The sequence below is a fragment of the Plectropomus leopardus genome, chromosome 23 (genome assembly GCF_026936395.1).
Source record: "Plectropomus leopardus strain MGB_pleo_1.0 chromosome 23, ASM2693639v1, whole genome shotgun sequence".
Classification (NCBI taxonomy): domain Eukaryota; kingdom Metazoa; phylum Chordata; class Actinopteri; order Perciformes; family Serranidae; genus Plectropomus; species Plectropomus leopardus.
Window position 1 is genome coordinate 8,559,465 of NC_142198.1, and position 19,381 is coordinate 8,578,845.

The 19,381-nt window shown below is 41.0% G+C and overlaps 1 protein-coding gene across 2 annotated transcripts in view; it reads left to right on the top strand.

Moving 5' to 3' along the window:
* Window positions 1–19,381, top strand: part of ppp2r5b (protein phosphatase 2, regulatory subunit B', beta) — a 51,445-nt gene that overhangs the window by 947 nt on the left and 31,117 nt on the right. Inside the window, exons 2-3 of one of the 2 annotated variants that reach the window (XM_088073236.1) lie at window positions 1,960–2,041; window positions 3,383–4,653. In XM_088073236.1, coding sequence (XP_087929362.1) covers window positions 4,461–4,653 — 193 coding nt within the window. In that variant the 5' untranslated portion in view covers window positions 1,960–2,041; window positions 3,383–4,460. Of the gene's footprint in view, window positions 1–1,959; window positions 2,042–3,221; window positions 4,654–19,381 lie in introns of those variants that run through there. The other variant, XM_088073235.1, reaches the window with a different exon arrangement.

The window sequence follows — 19,381 nt, forward strand, 5'->3', positions numbered from 1 at the left end:
TACTAGACTGAATATAGAATTGAGAAGATTTTTGATGGACTTGCTCACTGTTATAGAGTGCAGTGCAATAACAGAGCACTGTTAACCAGCATGTTTCTAAATGTCAGGCCAGTATTAACAGCCTCTGGTAATAGCAAATGAGATGCAGACCAGCAGTGCTCCCAGCCACTTACCGGACTGCCGGTCCCCCCCGGTATTTTTCCCAGAAGGCAACCGGCTGAGCTCATCTGCGACACAACACAGAGGAGGTGGGGAGGAGGGGGAGGAGGAAAAGGGGGCGCAGGCGCGTGGTATTACGCACGCCCTTGTACTGAATACAAGATTATAATGCTGGAGTGTGTTGATGGTGAGAGGAACAGTAAGAGGGGTTCAAGGCTGGCAGCGCAAATACACACCAGTAAATCACATTCACCGCGAGCCTAGGTGGGACTTTGAGAGGGAGATGAAAGCGCGTGGATAATTGAGCTTGAGTGCGCGAGCGTGTGTGTGTGTGTGTGTGTGTGTGTGTGTGTGTGTGTGTGTTTGCGCGAGAGAAAGAGAACAAGTGGATTAGTGAAGACAAGAACAATGGATGGGACTTGATCCTCAAAGCCAACTACAACACCTCGTGCATGCGCAATCAACACACGCACGCGCCCACCTCAAATTGTACGCGAGGAAAATGGGGAGCGGGAGGGGAGGAGTGGGGGAGGCGGGGAGTCAGACAGAAACAGTGATGAGCGTCAAAGCAGTGCGCTGCTGGAGAACAGAGGGGAATATTTTATAACAGGATGAGACTACAGCCAGAGGTTTGGCAGAGGTGATGCAGTGGCAGCAGAGGAGCGCGAGGCACTAATGACGCATCTGTTTAAAATTAACCGGGTTTAAGAGGCAGCCAGGCCACATAAATAAACGCAAATAAATAAATAAATCTATCCTATAGCGTCATCCGCATTGAGGAGCCTCACTCCTCTCTCTCCTTGCACCACCTTTAGGCTGAGGAACCAACAGCAAGACTGTCGGAGTGAGATAAGTCAGCTTCCGGGCGCAGATGTCAAAATAAAAGCTTAATTCATGCTCCTGCATTTACATTTTCTCAAAGGAGCAGGTAAACTGTGGCGTCCACCAATCCTGAGATGGGTGTCTAGTTTGAATATAAAAATAATGTTATATGGTACAACTTCCTTATTTTCAAAAGGTCGATCAAATCGTGTTTTTTTGACATTTTTATTTATTTTTTATTTTTAGCAAATTTAAAAATAAAGAGAAATAAGTGCAAATTAATGCAAATTCAGCATATGGAGAACATAACAAATTCCCTCATTCTTTCTCCGCTGATGTCCACCGGCTCTTGGCAGATGACCTTGACCTCTTTTCAGTCAATACTCAAGGAAGCATTTGTTCAAAGTTTATATAATATAATTTATTTGTAACAAATCTTACTTTGTCTTTACCTGACCCTTCAAAAGAAGACCTCCAGGTGTAGCTGTTTTGTCGTCGAAAGACTGCTGAATCTGCCTTGCAATCTTTTCTGTCTGAATTTAGAGATCAGCATTTTGATACATCTTGCTGTCTTTTACTGCCGAGACGCTGACTTCTGACATTTTTAAAAAGATTGGAGTTCTGACTTTCTACTCCTTTCTTTGATGTCTGCCTGCAAGCCAGCACCTCACATCAAAAGATGTCTTTCCTTCAGCTCTTATGAAATCATCTGATATCAATAAAACCTAAAACTGCAGACCCACATTTACTACCCTGTCCTTGGATATTTTAAGTTTACAGTGCTGGCTTACATGTTGTTTTCCTACATTTAGCCCGTTTTAAAAATTCACATTCACTGTCAGTAGAAATAAGTTTACAGCACCCGAGTTGTATTTGCACAAATAGACTGAATATATGTTAAAGGGAAAGATACAATCTGTAATTCAGGCTAACAGACAAATGTTTGAGACCCTTATCTATTTTATTTATCCCCTTTAGGTCTGTATGATGCTGAATTACCAACTGGGAGATGTGTCCAACTACCAGCCCCCAAAGCCCAATGTTCACTGTACAGCTATTGGTAAGTTTTTTTTATTGTAACTTTCTTTAGGAATATTGTAATTACTAAGGCAAAATATCAACTGCCCAAACGACAGCCTTCACATTAGTCTGTGAGTTAGTCTTCAACACCAGTCTCATAGAAATATGTGTAAAGTCTTAACAATGCATTATACGGTGGTTATGAAATTTGTTAAAATTATGTTCTGGCAACACAAAGGCAATGCCAATGCAAAGTCAATGAGCATCTAGTTGTGGACGCACAAATTAAGTGTAGGCCTATAGAGTGAGAAAGTCTGCAAATCGTGGGGAAAGCAGGAATGGTCAAACATACTTGACCTTTCAGCTTTCAACAAGACAACGACACAAAGCTGGGGTAGGTGGACACCAGGAACAGGAGGGAAACACAGGGACTGGTTAACAAATGAAGGTGTGGCTGGAAACACGAGATTGGAACAATCACGACTAAAACCAAACAGATGTGCAGGAAAGACTAACAGGGAAGGACAGACCAGACTGATAAAAGACAGGTGAACCAAATCAGGGAAACACAGAGACAGGAAGTAAAACCACACATGGGGATATAAACTACAAAATTAAACATGAAACCAAACACAAGTAACATGAAAACATAACAGCACCCCAAAACAAAGTCCAACTTAATAGTCCTAACTTTATACCCATGACAATGTGATACCAAAAATCACCTCAGATATGTGGACATTACGTAACTACATAAAGTACTTTATGGAGGTACTTCACATAGCTACACAACGCACTTAAGCTTATGTCACTTACCCCCTGTACATAGTTATTTTAACATAAACCACAATCTTTTCCTAAACTTAACCAACATTTTTTTGTTCTTTAAACTAAACCAAACTGCAACCATTTCATAACACAATTGCGACCGATTGTAATGGCATGCCGCCAGTACATTTTAACACATTTCGTGCCCGCCACCACATAATGTGTTGCTAAGAGGTTGTGTCCATTTCACATTGACCAAGAGAAAAATGATTCCTGAAGCACTTTATAGCAAACAGAGGGAGGAGAACAGGGATTATTTGGGACCCAGTAGCTCATTCGTGCCCCAGGTTACTCTGGAAACAAGTCAATTTCCATAAACCAACACACAGTTTTGTTTTCGCTCCCTGTCTCATTTTATTTTGAAAGCCGCTGTGCATCATTTCCTGTGTATTCCTTCCTCACCTCGTGCTCCTTGACGCAGCTGGCTGAGGCGCTGTAGGACGACCGGATAACGGGAACCGAGAAGGGGGACAGGAGCAAAACGCGTCAGTCTGACAGACATAGACGGGGTGCTATTGTATAACACGGGCCTTCGGTGTTTTTTTCACTCCAGGCTTGCAGGAGGAACGGCTGCTTTCTGCTCTTTTTTCCCGGTTTTCTTTTTCCTCGCTCACCGCGGAGGTAGAGACAGCAGCGGGGCTCGGTGTTGCATCGGCCGCTGGCGGAGGACCTGCACATGTCGGCGCGGTGAGGGAGCGTTTGTTTCCCCACCCTGAAACGGTCGGAGGACGGCAGGAGGAGGTGGAGGTTGTGTGGAGGGCTTTTAAACCGCGACGAGAACAACATTATCCACCTCTGAGAGAGAGAAAAATAATTAAATAACAGCAAGCAGGTGCGGCCGTTTGAGCGGTCGAAAGAGGATCCGTTGAAAACGAGCGAGAAGGACAACAGTGATGCGGCAGCCGAGGTGGGCCCAGATTGATGATTTTATGATATCATCATCCACCGCCAGGACCGATCACTGATTTTATTGATAAGGAGCATCATCGAGGAGAATAAACCGACCTGGGGTTGTTTGTTTTTGAGCTGGACAAACACGAGGAGGTTAATCGGTGCTTGATTACAGTGATTTATCTACACAAGGAGCTGTGTGATCAGTCATAGAAATAAATATCCAAATTTAGGCCGATGACTTAGTGTGTGTCTGACGCCAATACAGCAGTAGAGAGGCGTGTGTGCGCGAGGAGACGCGCCTGTCTGAGCATCATCTGGTAGCTGCACGGGCTACTCCTCCACGGGGATGATACACATGCGATTTTTCATCTGTGCGTGAAAAAGAGAAGAATCAGGGATGCTGCTGATGCTGCTGCCATTTCCAGTCCGGCTCTGATAGAGACAGCGAGGCGCACAGCACGGGACTGGACATCCAGAAAATATCTCTCCTCACCTCTCCTCCGCCTCTGCACCTTCTCCCCCCTTTATCTCCCCCCTCCTCCCTCTTCCTCCTCCACCCCGGAGCGTCTATTCACTCTGATCAATTGATAATCCATCTGTGATTTAGAAAGCCACCTACTCCTCCATCCTTACCTCCATCCTCCATTCACCCATACATCCTCAGTCTCCTCTTTACGCACTCCTCACACGCGCAAAGGCACGCGCGCACGCAAACACCACCGCCATCTACAGCCATCATGGAGACGACCAAGCTGCCTCCGTCCAGCCCGTCCTCGCCGACCACCAGCTTCTCGGTGCCGTCCGCGGAGAAGGTGGACGGCTTCCCGCGGAGGTCGATGCGCAGAGCCCGGCAGAGGAGGTCCCACAGCTCATCCCAGTTCCGCTACCAGAGCTCCCAGGTGGAGCTCACCCCACTGCCCCTGCTCAAAGGTGAGACATTGCTTCACTGTTGCACACATGGGTCAACATATCATAGTGACAGGGGAAGAAGAACAAGGTCACCATAAACTCACTGTTCACACTTCATATGTGTCTTCTTCACTGTTTTAACACCTTTAGATAAAAGAGAATGCCATTTTTTGACTTTAGAGGCACCCTTTGATCAGAGCTGTAGAGAAGGTCTATTGATGTGTTGTATATTTTATTGATAGGTGTCCAGGGATACATATTGTCCTCTCTGTCCTTGTCTGTCTAACTGACAGAGGTGATAGCGATGGCTTTGATTTATTGTCTGATAGGAGTCAGGCTGGTTTTGGATTCATTTAAAGGCTGATAGTTCAAATAATCTGTTTTAGGACTGCAACTATCAATTATTTCATGAATAATTAACGATTTTGACAATTAAATTACAGAAAAGAGTGACAGATTTCCATTCCGGTTTCCCAAAGTCCAGGCGGACATCTTTAGATATCTTGTTCTGTCTGGCCAACAGTCCAAGAAGAGAAATTAAGTTAACAATGATTTAAAACAGAGAACAGCTGTTTATCCTTAACATTAAGATGCTGAAATGAGTGATTATTTGGCATTTTGAGGATTTCTGTCACTAATTGATTGAGTTATTTCAGTTCTATTCTGCACCTTTAAATCTTTAGGTGATATCGTGATTTGATTATTACTGAAGCAGATAAAGATCAAGGGGAATATAGCTACAATTGTTCTGTAGGAGGGATATTAGTTTTATTAGTAAGAAATTGCATGTTTTTCCTCCAATTTTCCTCAATTTTAGCAGCAATCATCAACTCTATCACAACTTTGCATTGTGATTTAGTTCATTACAAAAGTTAGTGCGTCTTTTTGGGGAAAAATGCTATAAAATGTGGCTATGGATGAGTTTGTCCAAATGTTCAAGTTCAAATTCATGCATGCAGAGTCACTGAGCTTAATGTGCACCACTTACACACTCATTAAAACACAATATCAGCTTGTCTCCTTGATTGGTTGACGAGGAAATGAGAGCAGCATCTCCCCGTAACGAGGCCTCTCCCCCGAAAGACCACTGATGCTTTAATTGCCTCATTATAGACAGACCTCAAACAAAAATACACAGAATACTCAACATATTTGTACACAATGCGGCTATGTAAAGATCTTGACATCCATAATACAGGCAGTCAAAGCTGCACTATTTGCAGGTCTGTTGTTGCCATAGCTGTAATCCCAGAGCTGCTGTTACTACACAGAGACCACTTTGATCTATTTGAGCTTGTTCAATATCCTCTCCGAATGAAAGAATGAGGCTGGAAAGACATGGAACTTATTGGCTTTATTTTTCAAATATACTGTAGTATTTTTCTATAGATGCACCTGCTCTACCCACAGACAGGTCTGGATGGGGTTTGATGTGATACAGTTTGAAAAAAAGGACATTCACAGAAAAGCAGGATGCTGTAATCGACAGCAATTTCAGTAATCAAGTTAGGGCAATTCATTAGGCAAATATGCCAAACATTTTATGATTCTAGCTCCTTAAATGTGATGTAGTCTCTGTGTAATGTGATTTTGAATGGAATATCTTAGGGTTTTTGGATGGTTGGTTGCCAAACAAGAAATTTTAAGACATCACCTTGGACTCTGGGTACTTGCATTGAGCAATTTCCACCCTTTTCTGACTTATACACCAATCCTGGAACCCACTGGCTAATGGTCAGATGACGATAAGTCTCTAAGGACTACGACCAATATTTTGGGGATTCGGGTACAGCAAGCAGATATTTGGGCCAAGATTTAATCTTCCATGCACCTGTTGTTCTATCAACAGATATCTGCATAAGAATGCAGATAAATATTTTTTTTAAAAAGCAAATAAAAAGCTAAATCATTGTACGATGATAGCCAATGGGTTCCAAGATTGCATTTTGGAAAAGGGGCCCCCAATAGCTACTTATATTGGCAAATTTTGCAATGATAAGGCACAATGTAATATAATGCTGCTGCCGCCATAAAAAGCCAAAGTGAGTCACCCTCTGGCTACCGCATTACGGCTGGATACCATTAGTTGGACAGTCAACTAGCTACCTGTAACTGTCACATTAAGTGAACTTGTCAGCACAATTAAAGAAGCACACTTTTCTTATTACAAGAAATGAAACAAAAAACAAAAGGAGAGGGAAAAACGACCCCAGGGGGTGTTGTGGGGCCTTGATGGGCTTCTCTGCCCAGGTACTCCTAAAGTCTAGGACTGCCACTGTTTGCTCTTCACACGGACTGTTTACCTGCCTCTCAAAGGTGGTCATTACTCGGATTACAGACTTTAAACAAAAACAAGAACGCTTTGGATACCAAATATTGTTCTTTTGCCAATAAATTCGGCAAACATATACAGATATCTGTTTATGGAGATTAATGAAACAATCAATTCTTCAATTAATTATTAATCAATGAATTAGAAAAACAAACCCTGACATATGAATGCATAATCGAGATAGATGTGCAAAAAATGACAGACATATCCTGAAAAGGTATTAATTGCTGATAAAATTACCCTAAGAAGTAGAAAGATGTTTCAATTTCATACTCAAGAGCATCACTATGTTTTTTTTGAATGAAGAAAAGACACATTCTTTCTCTTATAAAGGAAAAGTTTAATAAGGAATAAAAGCCAACCTTACTTACTAACTTGCGATGTGCCTAGAGGTTTTGCTGCGACAGCCTTACTCGGTTTTGGTATGACCAGAAGCATTTTGCCGCTAATGTTAGCAAGCTTCAGCTTGATGCTGTTGTTTAACTCGCAGTAATGAATCATTATAGCACTTCTATTCATGTGCTACTGTTATGCTGTGTTTTAACGTCTACCACACTGTCGCTTTAACCCCTAAAAGACGTTTTCTTTACAGTTTTTGTGTTTAGAGAGATGTCCAAATCAATATTTTTGTCCATTTTCTTTTCACACATTATATTAGACCTATCTCTTCATGTTCCTTCCCCTTTCTTATGTATGCTTTCTCAAGCATAGCTATCTGTTTCTCTACGCCTCTTCCTTTGTAACCTGTGTGTGCAGTACAAGGGCACACTGTAAGCCCTCATATATGCCTCTGACCCCTCTTTATAAGGTTACTCCCTCTTTCATGTAGCCTGCAATCTCTTCCCATTAACCCTCCACGAAGAGAAGACCTCTCTGCTTTTAGACAGCGTACGAGGTGTGTGCGGCTGTGTGTATGTTTTTACACCTCATTTCACCAGCTTCGACTTCCTCTCAGGCCCCGTGAGTGAGGGGCGTGCGCAGCATGATGATGGAAGGTTTTCATTGCATTTTTACAGCACCTTCAGTTCAGAGCTCTCTGTGCATATGTGCTGCAAGACTTCATAGACAGAAGTCCCAGTTATCACATGAGTGCTGCACTGCTGCGGCACTGTTTCTGGATCCCCAGGAGGAACTGATAGTAAGATCCTGCAGCACCAGCGCAGGAGAAAAGCCTGGTGTGGGGAAGTCTGTAGCGGGCAGTATGTAGGCCAAGTGTAGACAGACTTGTGGGTGTTTCGCCCTCCAGGGAATCACATTCCCATTGTTAATTTGAACTACTCCTCCTGTTAACAACGACACATCTACTCCCTTCAAGCTCTGAGCAAAGCTTCATTTCTGCTCACAGTTTTAGAATATGAAACAGGAAATACACAGAAATACATGGAATATAACAGTGAAGAGGATGAAACAAAAGCGAAAGGTGGTAAGCACCATTAAAGGTAAAATTAATCCTGAAACACTGTCAAAAAACAGCTACCAGTGACGAACGTTACCTTCTCATGGGGCGTTTTTGTTGTTTGATCCTCGGCTGCAATGCTTTGACAGCAGGTAATGCTTGAAATTACCGACAGAGATCATCAAGTTTAATATCTCATTCTCAGGGAGAGCACAAGCCTTAATGTTTGGGACATACTTCATATGTCAAAACAGAAAGAAATCCATCTTAGAAGAGTCAGACATACTGATTCCTAGTCTTGATCAGTCAGAATGCAAGGCAGTCACAGCTTGCATCTTGCAGATCTGTCATCAGCAGTGTGTGAAACGAATCACTCTTTACCAAAATCAAAGAACTAGTGCCTGCGAGGGCCAACGTGTCGCCTGTCTCTTAGCCATAAAAGGTTACGCTTCAGCACACCGCAAAGACCACAGCCAACAGCCGGCAGTCACATAGCATGTATGTTTTGCACCTGCATCAGAGGATATATTTCCCCAAACCAGCAGTCATTCATCGTTCAAAAGTGAAACTGGTAGACCAATAGGACGGATTTTAGATTGCAGTTTGCCAATTAGCACATTGAAAACACAACCTGATGTTGAAAAGTGATTTATTGAACTATAACACAAATAATTACAAACCCTTTCTGCTAAAGACCTCAATGGCTAAAAAATAATCTTACCTCATATGACAAGTTTGCTTTAATCTCTCCTTTACGTGACTTAAGTCTTTCTGTTTTGCTTCCCTTAATTCCATTTGTCTTCTTGTGCTCTGAGATAAACTGCCAATCAGAGTGATTTCAATCGCCAACAGTCGCCGTTTCAACATGCTGAATCAGCTGAAAAAATGCTGCTGAGGGCTGACTGTTGCCAACAATACAGGACACATCACAAAAACGACGGCGACGGACGCTCATAGATGGCCAAACATTTACCAACAGCCACTGGCTTTTCTGGACTTGAAAACCATGCCATGGAAAATATAGGGAGTTATGTACGTGGTGTGGTATCATGTAAATATTTCAATATAGTTATCTAGCCATCGCCACATCTACAAAATACTAATTTCTCCATTATCAGTAGCCTTTTGCATGTTGTTATGTTTGCAGATCTGTCATCAATAGTGTGTGAAATATATTAGCCTTTTAAAATAACTTTTTTGGTAACAGAACAACAAGAAAAGGCACGAGGGACATTTGTTAGTACACTCATTAGTTTGAGTACATGAGGCAGGTTGATTTAAGTTTGTAAGAATAAAAACAAGTCGATTCATTGGTTAGTCTCTCTGCTAAATGCAGCTGGATCACTGATCTGACCAATAAAAGAGCAGCTCTGATGGTCAAGGCAGCCAGTTAATCCGCAGATGAAGGGTGAAGGATACAGGGTCCCTGTAATCCTTTTTACACTGTATTCATGTTTGGCCTCAGGCCTGCAGCAAACTCATGCACCGGCATTTCACCTCTCTCTGTACACTGTGTTCTTGGACCAGTGCTGGGCTTATACTGCAGTGGACACTTAATGTCTCCACCAAAGGATATACTTGTTTTAATCATGGAGCTTAACGTGAGTTTTTCTTTCAAGGTTTGTTTCACAAAAACACAGCGATCATCTGGTAAAAGTCGACCCTGCCTCATCTCTCAGTTGGCATTTGTGTTGTTTATTCTCGAGAGATTGATCACTCCCTTTGCCCGCTATTAGCACTCGCTCCATTTCAAGCGGTTTCTCTTTTTTTTTTCTCCACTGTGGAAACGTTCTAAACGTCTAAATGGAGCTTTAATGTAAGTACTGCTGAAGATTTTCAGACAGGGCCCCAAATGAGATGATGATTAAGTCACACCGAGGCACCAGGGCTCGATAAACTTTGTGTTTCTCTGGGACCATGGCAAATTAAAATATTTAATTTTTTTTGCTATCACACAGTTACAGAGCCACCAGCTGAGTAATAGAAATGTTTTTGAAAGCAATGATTTTCTCTTCTATCTCTCCACACTAATTGTCACATTAAATAATAATAAAATACTTTTGAAGACGGTGTCCAGGAACGATGGTGCTGGGAGTTAATGGTTCTGGAAACTGGCCCAGCAGAGCCGACTGGCTGTCTTTAGAAGAAGTCAGTTTTATTTTGTAAAACCAGTGTTGATGATGATGTCAGTGCTTTGATAATGGCATGAATTCGCCAAACTGATGTCAATTGATTATGCCTCATAGCTAATCATATGAGATGTTTGTTGCAGTTTTATCAGAGCTGATTATTGAGTTGGTCCTTGGCTTTCTCCCGGCTGTCCTCCTCCATGTCTTCAGTTACACTGCAGCTCTCTGTCTAACCAGACAACAGGCTGTTAGCTCAGTGCTCCTCCCCAGCTGTGATGCTCTCCCCTGGGGCTATAGGCACCAGTCAGGCTTCCCAGTCACGGATGTTGTGCTGTCGCTGGCAGGCTAACCAGACTAAGGTCACATTCCTGTCCAATATCCACTCAGCAGATAAACAGACTTATGATTAACATTTATGCCTTGTTAGCACACAGAAAAGAGTTTGAACAAGTGTCGTTCGGGGTGATTTTTAAATTAATTTAAACACACCAAGATCGAACCAAGTGTCTTGAGGATCCTGCAACCAACAAGTCATCACTTGCTTTTGACCTTGAGATATACTCAGTTTCAAATCCTTCTGTAGTTAATTTGTTGACTTTTCCACCTCCTCCTCCGCTGCCCTCTTGCTATACTGTGTGTTAAAATGCAAATCACATCTTATCTGTATAATGGAAACGCATGTTAATACACAAAATATATGCACTCCTGCAATCACAATGCGATCTGCTTTGCCAGACCACTCAGCTTGCATTTCGGTGTGACTTACTCACAGTATGTATGAGTCATCCAGGTGAAAGTATGTTCTCCACAGTGTGACTGTATCTGTGAAACAGTGCACACTTGAGGGATTGAACATGTCATCAGCAAAGTAACAACTACATAATTGCCACAGGCAGAAATATCATCATAGCATGTTAATGCCTCAACGACAAGTAGAAACATTGTTACCATAGAAACTTCATAGTAGACGCATGATCACTGTGTATAGAAATAGCATGTAAAAATCATTGCAGATAGAAACATTGTCACTGTGAGTAAAAACACATTTTCCTCAGGAATGGCCTTCCTTGGCAAAAAGTAATTGGAAGCTGATGTTACTGTCATTTCACCTGTATTTGTGCTTTATGATAGCTTAGCTTAAAATGGAGCAGTATCATCTGCAATGGTTGAGGCAGTGAAGCATAGTTCAAGTGAGATATGACCGTAGGAGATGAAAAAACATTTCACAAAAAAATTCAGTTCAAGTTACATTATTACAACCTCGTCCACCATCACCTTGATTGTTGTTTTGTAAAACGTTTGACTCCACCCTCTAGTGCCATCTATTGGCTGCATCTATGCAATCATAAAGGAGGCATGGATGTTTTACGGCAGCGATGCTGGCAAAATTTGAGATGGACGTATAGACTTTTGTAAATAAAGGGAGAGTAAATGAGACTTTATGCATCCATTGGTACCAATGGATGAAAAACAGCATTGCCTCTTGGAAAGGTGGTTAAATAACACTCCAAATTTAGGATACATTTTGGCGAGGAATGAAATGGAATAGCCATTTTCAAAGGGCTCCCTTGAATTCTCAGCTCAAGATATAGGATTGAAAATGGGTTTTATGGGTACCCACAAGTCTCCCCTAAACTTGAGAAGTCTTGTTGTCAGTAAATGTTTCCTTATTTTAATTTCAGTCAATTCAAATCAAAGGACAACAAGCCTATCTGAGGAACAATAAACCACCTATACGCCTAAATAATTCAGTTACAGCTTTTGGTTTTGGTGTGCCACCCCAAGATTTTCACTGGCCCCATCTGGCCACCCCTTTGAAAAACGTCTGGGCGCACCCCTGGTAGAAACATAATCACTGTACATAGAAATGTAATTAGTGATAGAAATGTGATCTGGATAGCATATTACCATGGCAAGGGATGTAAGTTAGGAAGAGCTTTGACATTTGTGGTTGCAGTAGGTCAGAAATTCTATTCTGAGCCGAGTGAAGATAAAGTCTTACAGAGGCACAAGTCAAGTCCTGTGCTTGTGACTGTGTAGAGCATGTATGTATGCAGGGTGATCATGGGACAATTTCGAGTCTATCTTGAGATCTTGAGTTAGAGTGTTGCTGCCAGCAGCTACCTCAGCAGGAGCTCAGAGAGAAAGCACACAAAACAGACTCTCTGCTCATCTCAGCCCAGCGGCACATTTTACCAGCTATGCTACTGAACAGTTTTACTGAGCTCACATTGCTTTGAATACAGTAAATGGTATAGACTTAAATGATCCCAGTATGTTAGAAAGGTCACTGTTTGCCTGAAACCTCCATAAAGTGCCTCATTTTCTGTATTTAAAATGAGGGCGTGAGCAAACGTATCTGTATTTGGAAGTCACAAGATGATCATGCTTAAACTATTCCTGTAAACTGTGTGTCACGGGAGACTCTAGTTATGTCGTCCTAGTTAAAAGAAAAACTAAATTTTGTCAGGCGCATCATCTCATCTTGAAAACAGCAGCAGATGAAACAATTTTTTTTTTTTTTTTTTACCACAGATGTTTCTTATAGTCATCTGCGGTGTTGGATATCTTCTCATCAAAAATTAATACCTCGTTGTTTATTATTATCTCCCAAACCAATGTGAAAGAAGGGGAGCAGCAGGGCCTAATTGCTGTTTTGAAAATGAATCAACACGCCTGGCTCCAGTGCGCTCATCTGGGTGCTGAATCCTCAAAACAGCTCAACAGAAAAATCATTAATAGGAAAGCACTCCCATCAAGTAATTGATAGAGAGAGGGTTCATGCAAACGCCCTTTGGCGTCAAAACTAGCACAAGCATTTCTAATTGCTATTTCAACCATGCAAAAGAAGTATCCATATAACAAAATAGCCACGCATGATAGTGTCTGTCTTTGACGTTTCCATCGGCCAGCAGAAGGATGTTGTGTGAGCTTAGGGAGTGTTAAATCTCCCGTACCTGCAGGAAACCCATCCTGCTGGTTGGCGTTAGCATTAAAGCATCTCTAAAAGCCATAAAACACCCTGCAGATTTAAGACGAGCACTGCAGACAGTGTAACTGAATCAGGGTTTGTTGCACACAATAACAGATGGTGAGTTGAACTAGAGTGAGATAAAAGGAAGAATTAAATGTTGTCAGTGGTGAAATAAGTATGCAAGTGCTTTACTTAAGTGAAAGTATTAATACCACTCTGTGCAAATACCCGTTTACAAGTAAAAATCCTGCACTCAAAATGTTACTTAAGTAAAAGCGATTATAATCTGGAAAATATACTTAAGTGTAGAGTAAGTAATAAGTAATAGTACCCAATGCAGTAAAATCTTTAAAAAAAACAACCCTTAATGTGTTGTTCTTAAAAATCTTACATACACAAATCTTAATGTGTAAAGTAACTTAAATGCTCACAAAATGCTGTGAGGTTCAAAGTACAATATTTCCCTCTGAAATTTAGTGGGGTAAAAGTTAAAATTGCATTAAAAGAACATACTCAAGTGACCTGCAAGTATCTCAGATTTGTACTTTAATACAGTAACTGTACTGAGTTACATTCCCCTACTGAATGTTGGACATTTTGGGAAAAGTAGCAATGTGAAATGTCAGTTTGTTTGCTCATACCCTCTGTTAAAGAAAGAATGATCCCTGCTGCAGACCAGCAAGTTGTCAATATTTCTGCATCTTAACATTTGTCTGATGATGCCATCAGCCCACTGGATGCTGTTTAACAGGTCAGAATGTGCTTTCGCAAGCCTTCTGTTTCTATGGACTAATAGGAAATGCATTTAAAACGCTCCCACTCTGGTGTCTGTGAAAGAACAAAAATACACTGCCGCTTGTGTTTCGTAATCTACTCGAAAATGGGCCATTTTCACTGCTAACAATGAAGGGATTAGGAGCAAAACATGCCGTCAGACGTGCCCGTTATGAAATCTTAAAGACCATCTCATCAAATATCGCAGAGTGAGGAGGGAATATCATTTTAAGGATATGATGCACTAGCATTCTCAAGGTGCAAAATGCTGAAAAGAGAGCTTTAAATGTAAAAACTAGTGTTTGAAGTGACAAAAACAAGGTTGCAATGATGTCTAGCAACTTCACACATTCCTCCTTGAACTGTTATTAAACTGAATAAGACAATTTTTTCAATTTTTACAATGAATCCCATTAAGTTTTCACTTTGCTCTCCCTGCTCACACAGAGAGCAAAATGTAGCCTTAAAATATATGAGGGAATGTGGAGCTGAAAATAGTAGAAGCACTTGTATACTAACTAATGTAACTAATGATGCCTGTAGTCCTGTCACCAAGCTTTTAGAGTGAAAAAATAATGTACAAAGCTACTGTGATGTCACCTTTTGGTTTGCAGACTCCCGTTTTGAAGCTGTGTTATCAATTTTGGCCATGGTTAATATTTGGGAGAGAGGTTTGTGCTATGGAGGAGTGAGGGGAGGATCTGACTGAGAACTGATGGACGTCATTGGAAAGCCTGTGCATAACTTTATCCTTAATGGAGTGTAAACAGATGAGTTACATAAACATCCACCCCCGTATGTGTCATAAATGGGGAAATTAGCTATAGACCAAAACCACTCTTTTTGTCCAAGGCTGTAAACGTGTTTTTTTTCTGCTGTAAAGTCGGGCATTTTAACATGGAGTTGAATGGAGATTGACTTGCTTTTGGAGTCAGCCTTCAGTGGCCTTACAAAGAACTGCAGTTTTTGACACTTAAGTGTTAATTCCTCATGCTTCATTTTCAGCCCTTGAGATTGCTGCTTGGTAAAACCACATTATATGCGAGAATGCAACAAAGAATTTAGTCGTACCACTTTCTAGTATGTTCAGACTTTAGTTTTAGGGGAAAAAATAGATTTAATAGTGCTTCAGTCTGTTGTGCTACAGTAACCTGATGGTTAAAGTGGATTTTGGTAAGAAAAAAAGCACAGACTCAAGTGTATGGGATAGTGGTTAAAGGGAGTGTATCCATGTTCCCAGGGTGCTCTGCTTCTTGGGTCCTTTGTTCTCCAGCTCAGTATCCCCTAATGTGACACAAGACCTTTCAAAGGATTTTGTGTTCTCAGCAATGTTTTTCCCCGAGGTCAAATGTTCAGTGTGTGTTTTCTTGGGTGAATATGTTAAATCCCCCGCCTCAGCTAAAATTATACTTCTTGAAACATTTGTCCTCAAATTTTCAGTGAAGTCTGTTTTCTTGACTTCAGACATTGATACACCTCCAAAGTGACTGAACGGATCTTCACCATTGAAACTGCGTTTGAAACATCCGTGTTGCTTCATTCTTTGTATGACAGAAAAAACATAAAGTCAATTAAATGATTCAGCAATGTCATTAAATAGCAACATGTTTTCAGACATTAGCCTCCATATATTACTGGCCATATTAGACCATATAAAGTTGTAGCAGTAAAACTTTAGTGCGTGAAACAGTGAATGGTAGGCTTGGTTTTATTTCTCATGAAATAGACTTTTCATTTTCGAGAGGAAGGCGGTATTATTTCTTCTTTTTAAATTTACGCAGTCTCACTTTAAATCTAAAACCTCCACACTTCGAACAGTGTGTAACTAATGTAGTATATTGTGTGTTGCAACAGAGGACTACTGTAGACTAAGTGATATATTTGGTGCAAATAGTAGCTGCTTCTGACAAATGTCTCATTGTTTTTGAGGTTTATTTCCCTGCTTAGATGTAGTTTCTGATGTTTCTTCAGTCCATGAAGACTTGACTTTACTTCTGAAAAATCACATATTGCTTACGCAACATAATCTCATCTCGCGAGATTATGATCACATATTAGTCAGCTTGAGAGGATAAGTTTCCCTTTTGTTTGTCCAGCATGTGTGTTATAATAACCAGTGTACGTCAGGCTCTGTTTTAAATGCGCTGTTTACTGTAAAACAGTCACCTTCTCACACAGATTGTATGTGGGAGATTGGATGACTCTGTGTGTGTGTGTGTGTGTGTGTGTGTGTGTGTGTGTGTGTGTGTGTGTGTGTGTGTGTGTAAGGAAGAGGCCAGTTGGATGGGCCTGGTATTGGGTTACAGAAGGCATGGAGTAGTTTTTGCTCTATGAAGGCCTCAGATCAATTAAGAGGGAGAGTGGGGGAGAAAGCGAGGGGGGGGGCGCGATGAAAGAAATGGAGTGGATGAGGAAAGAGGAAATGACTGAACATTAAGTTGACAGGTGGAGGAGGAACAGTAGGAGGAGGAGAGAAAGCGAGATAAAAAATAAAAGAAAGGCAGAGGATATTGCACGGGAGAGGATATAATGAAACAGCTAGCGATGCAATAACCACAACCACTGCTGTGTCACCGAGGAAAGAGTTGATTCTTAAAGGAATACGCTCATGCTTGAGCAAATAAGTGCTTTGATTGAGTAACCACCAGCTTCACCTTGGTGGGTGTTCACTATTCAATATGCCGCTAAGTAAACAAAGAAAATCAAATACTGGACATGCAGAGGTGACGTGCTGTGAATCAGTGAAGGGAAAAAAAGATTTGTTTTAGATACAATAATACATTTAAAGAAATTTTTGTTTGTAAAATCACGCTCGGACATAATCAAGTACAGGGAAGTGTTAGATTTATTTTTTCTTTGCCGTAGTGTGGAAAACACTGTGCCTGATGCACAGCAACACATTATTATTCCACAAGTGAGGGTTGCAAAGCTGCTAATCAAATGTTAAGGAAGTCTCCAGCCAGGATAACTGTCTCTGTATTTGTTTATGAACTGTCTCCAATTTGTTTTTACATTTTGCATAGCAAATACTCCTTTCGGAGGAGAATTCCAGTATCTTAAATTTCTGAAAGTCATTTCGCCTTCAAGGACAAATTGGACTTTAAGAAAGTCCAATTTGTTCAAAGACCCGTAAAACAAAAAAGTCTTGTTTTCTTGATACTCATTGAAATCTATTTACTTCTAGTGATTCAGGTAATTATAGGGACAGTAATAGGACAAAAAAATTACACACAACAGAGCACACAGATATAAACCACAGCCTGTAACACCCAGCTAGTCTCTGTTCATTATGCTGTGTGGTGGAAATGTGTATTATTAGTATCATTGGATTATTTAAAGATGGGCTTAGCACGCCACTTAATCTTTTGCCATGACTTAGCCTCCTCTCAGTGCCTTTGTTAAAGAGAGAATGGGACTTTGCTGTCTCTGCGTCCCTTAAATGCAGCACATAAAGACTTTCTGCTGGGTTTTGAAATCCCCTGCTATTATATTACAATGGCGTTTTTAGGCAAAGGTCTTCAGACACATTGGCTGTCACTTTCACTGTTAATCAGTGACGAGTTTCACATCAATCATTGATGTTTTTCAGAAGGTAGCCGTCTTAATTTGGAATAAAACTCTGGAGACTGTCATTATAATTATGTCTTGATTTATGCTCAGAGTCTCACAGATGTGCTTTGGCCGAAGTGTTTCCATTACTGATTAAAGGTATCTTCACAACCATTTGTTATCATGTGACAGACTTTCCATACTTACGTCACTAAGGACAACTGATCCAACTTCAGTTTGCTGATGAAGACTGTTGAGATGCCAGAAAAGTAGTGAGTGAAGAAGCTAGTAAGTGGACCTTGAGTTTAAACAGCATTTATTTATTTATTTAGCTGCTTTTAGGCAGTAGAACATCCTTATTAGGTTGTTCAGTGGCCCCAAATTCTGATGCCCTGTTAGTCTGAAAAATGTCCCTTTGGACTGAAAGTCCATTTCAATCAGCTCATTTTCCCAAAAACTAGCGGCCATTGCTCCAACATCCCATTTCTGTCCTGCAGTTGGTTGTAGTTTCCCGGCCGCATTTGAGACACTGATCCTGGGTGTTTTTCATCGACCCAACCCATTTCCAGCGACTTTTGTGCCACCCAAAACATGTTTTTTGTGCCTAAACATAACCACACATTCACCACAGTGTTGTTGATAGATGTAACATATCTGTGGTTTACGCAAACCTACAATGAAAACATTTTTTTCTGACAATTGTCTAACTGTAAGGAGTGTGTGTTTTCTTAGAAACTAGAATTCCGAACAATGTCCTTTTGTTTTTCGGGACAACAGGCTGTCGGAAAAATGGGCTTTCTGTCCAGTAGGTCATTTTTTTGACTGACAGCACATAGGAATTTTGGTTCCATTGGAACAATTGCAGCCCCATTTTATAGCTAACACGTTAGCAAGTAGTTTCATTTCTAGTCACATTTCTATTCATCTCGCAAGTGTTAGCCCAATATCCATTCTTCTTTTAGCTCTATTTTGGTCTCATCCAACTCCTGGGTGAAATATGAGGCTCTTTAGCTGTTTAACTGCTCTGTTATGTTCACCAGTCATTTGCTAACTTTGTCTGTCTGCTGTTTGGTGCTTAGCAGGTAGAGTGCAGTTGGTTTTCAAAGCATTTTCACTAAAAACAGCTTGCTGCAGTAGGAAACAAGGTTGTGGATACACTTTTTTTTTTTTTTTTACCAGATTAGCTCTGGTTTTTGAACCAGTTGTCTTCAGTGTCCTTGGAACCTTAGTGCCATCTAGCAAAGTGGTCCATTTTCTGCCAGTTTTGTGCAGAACGATTTTATATAAGGAGCCATTGCACCATACACAGTGGAAGTAAACAGTTGTAGCAAAATTGCATATTACATTAATTGCACCTGCAAACGTTTTTGTTTTTACGGATATTTGTTCTTACCCCAAAACATGCATGGACCTGCTATTAATGAGACCACTGCACGCTCTTTTTTACTCATTCTTACTTCATTGTTGCCTCCTCTATTCCATTTTTCCATCCTGTAGAATATGATACAGTCCACGGATGTTTCACTGTTCACACTTTGGTTAAGAAAAACCTGCTATTTTTTTGTTACAACTGAGAAAAAACTTTCTGGGCTCTG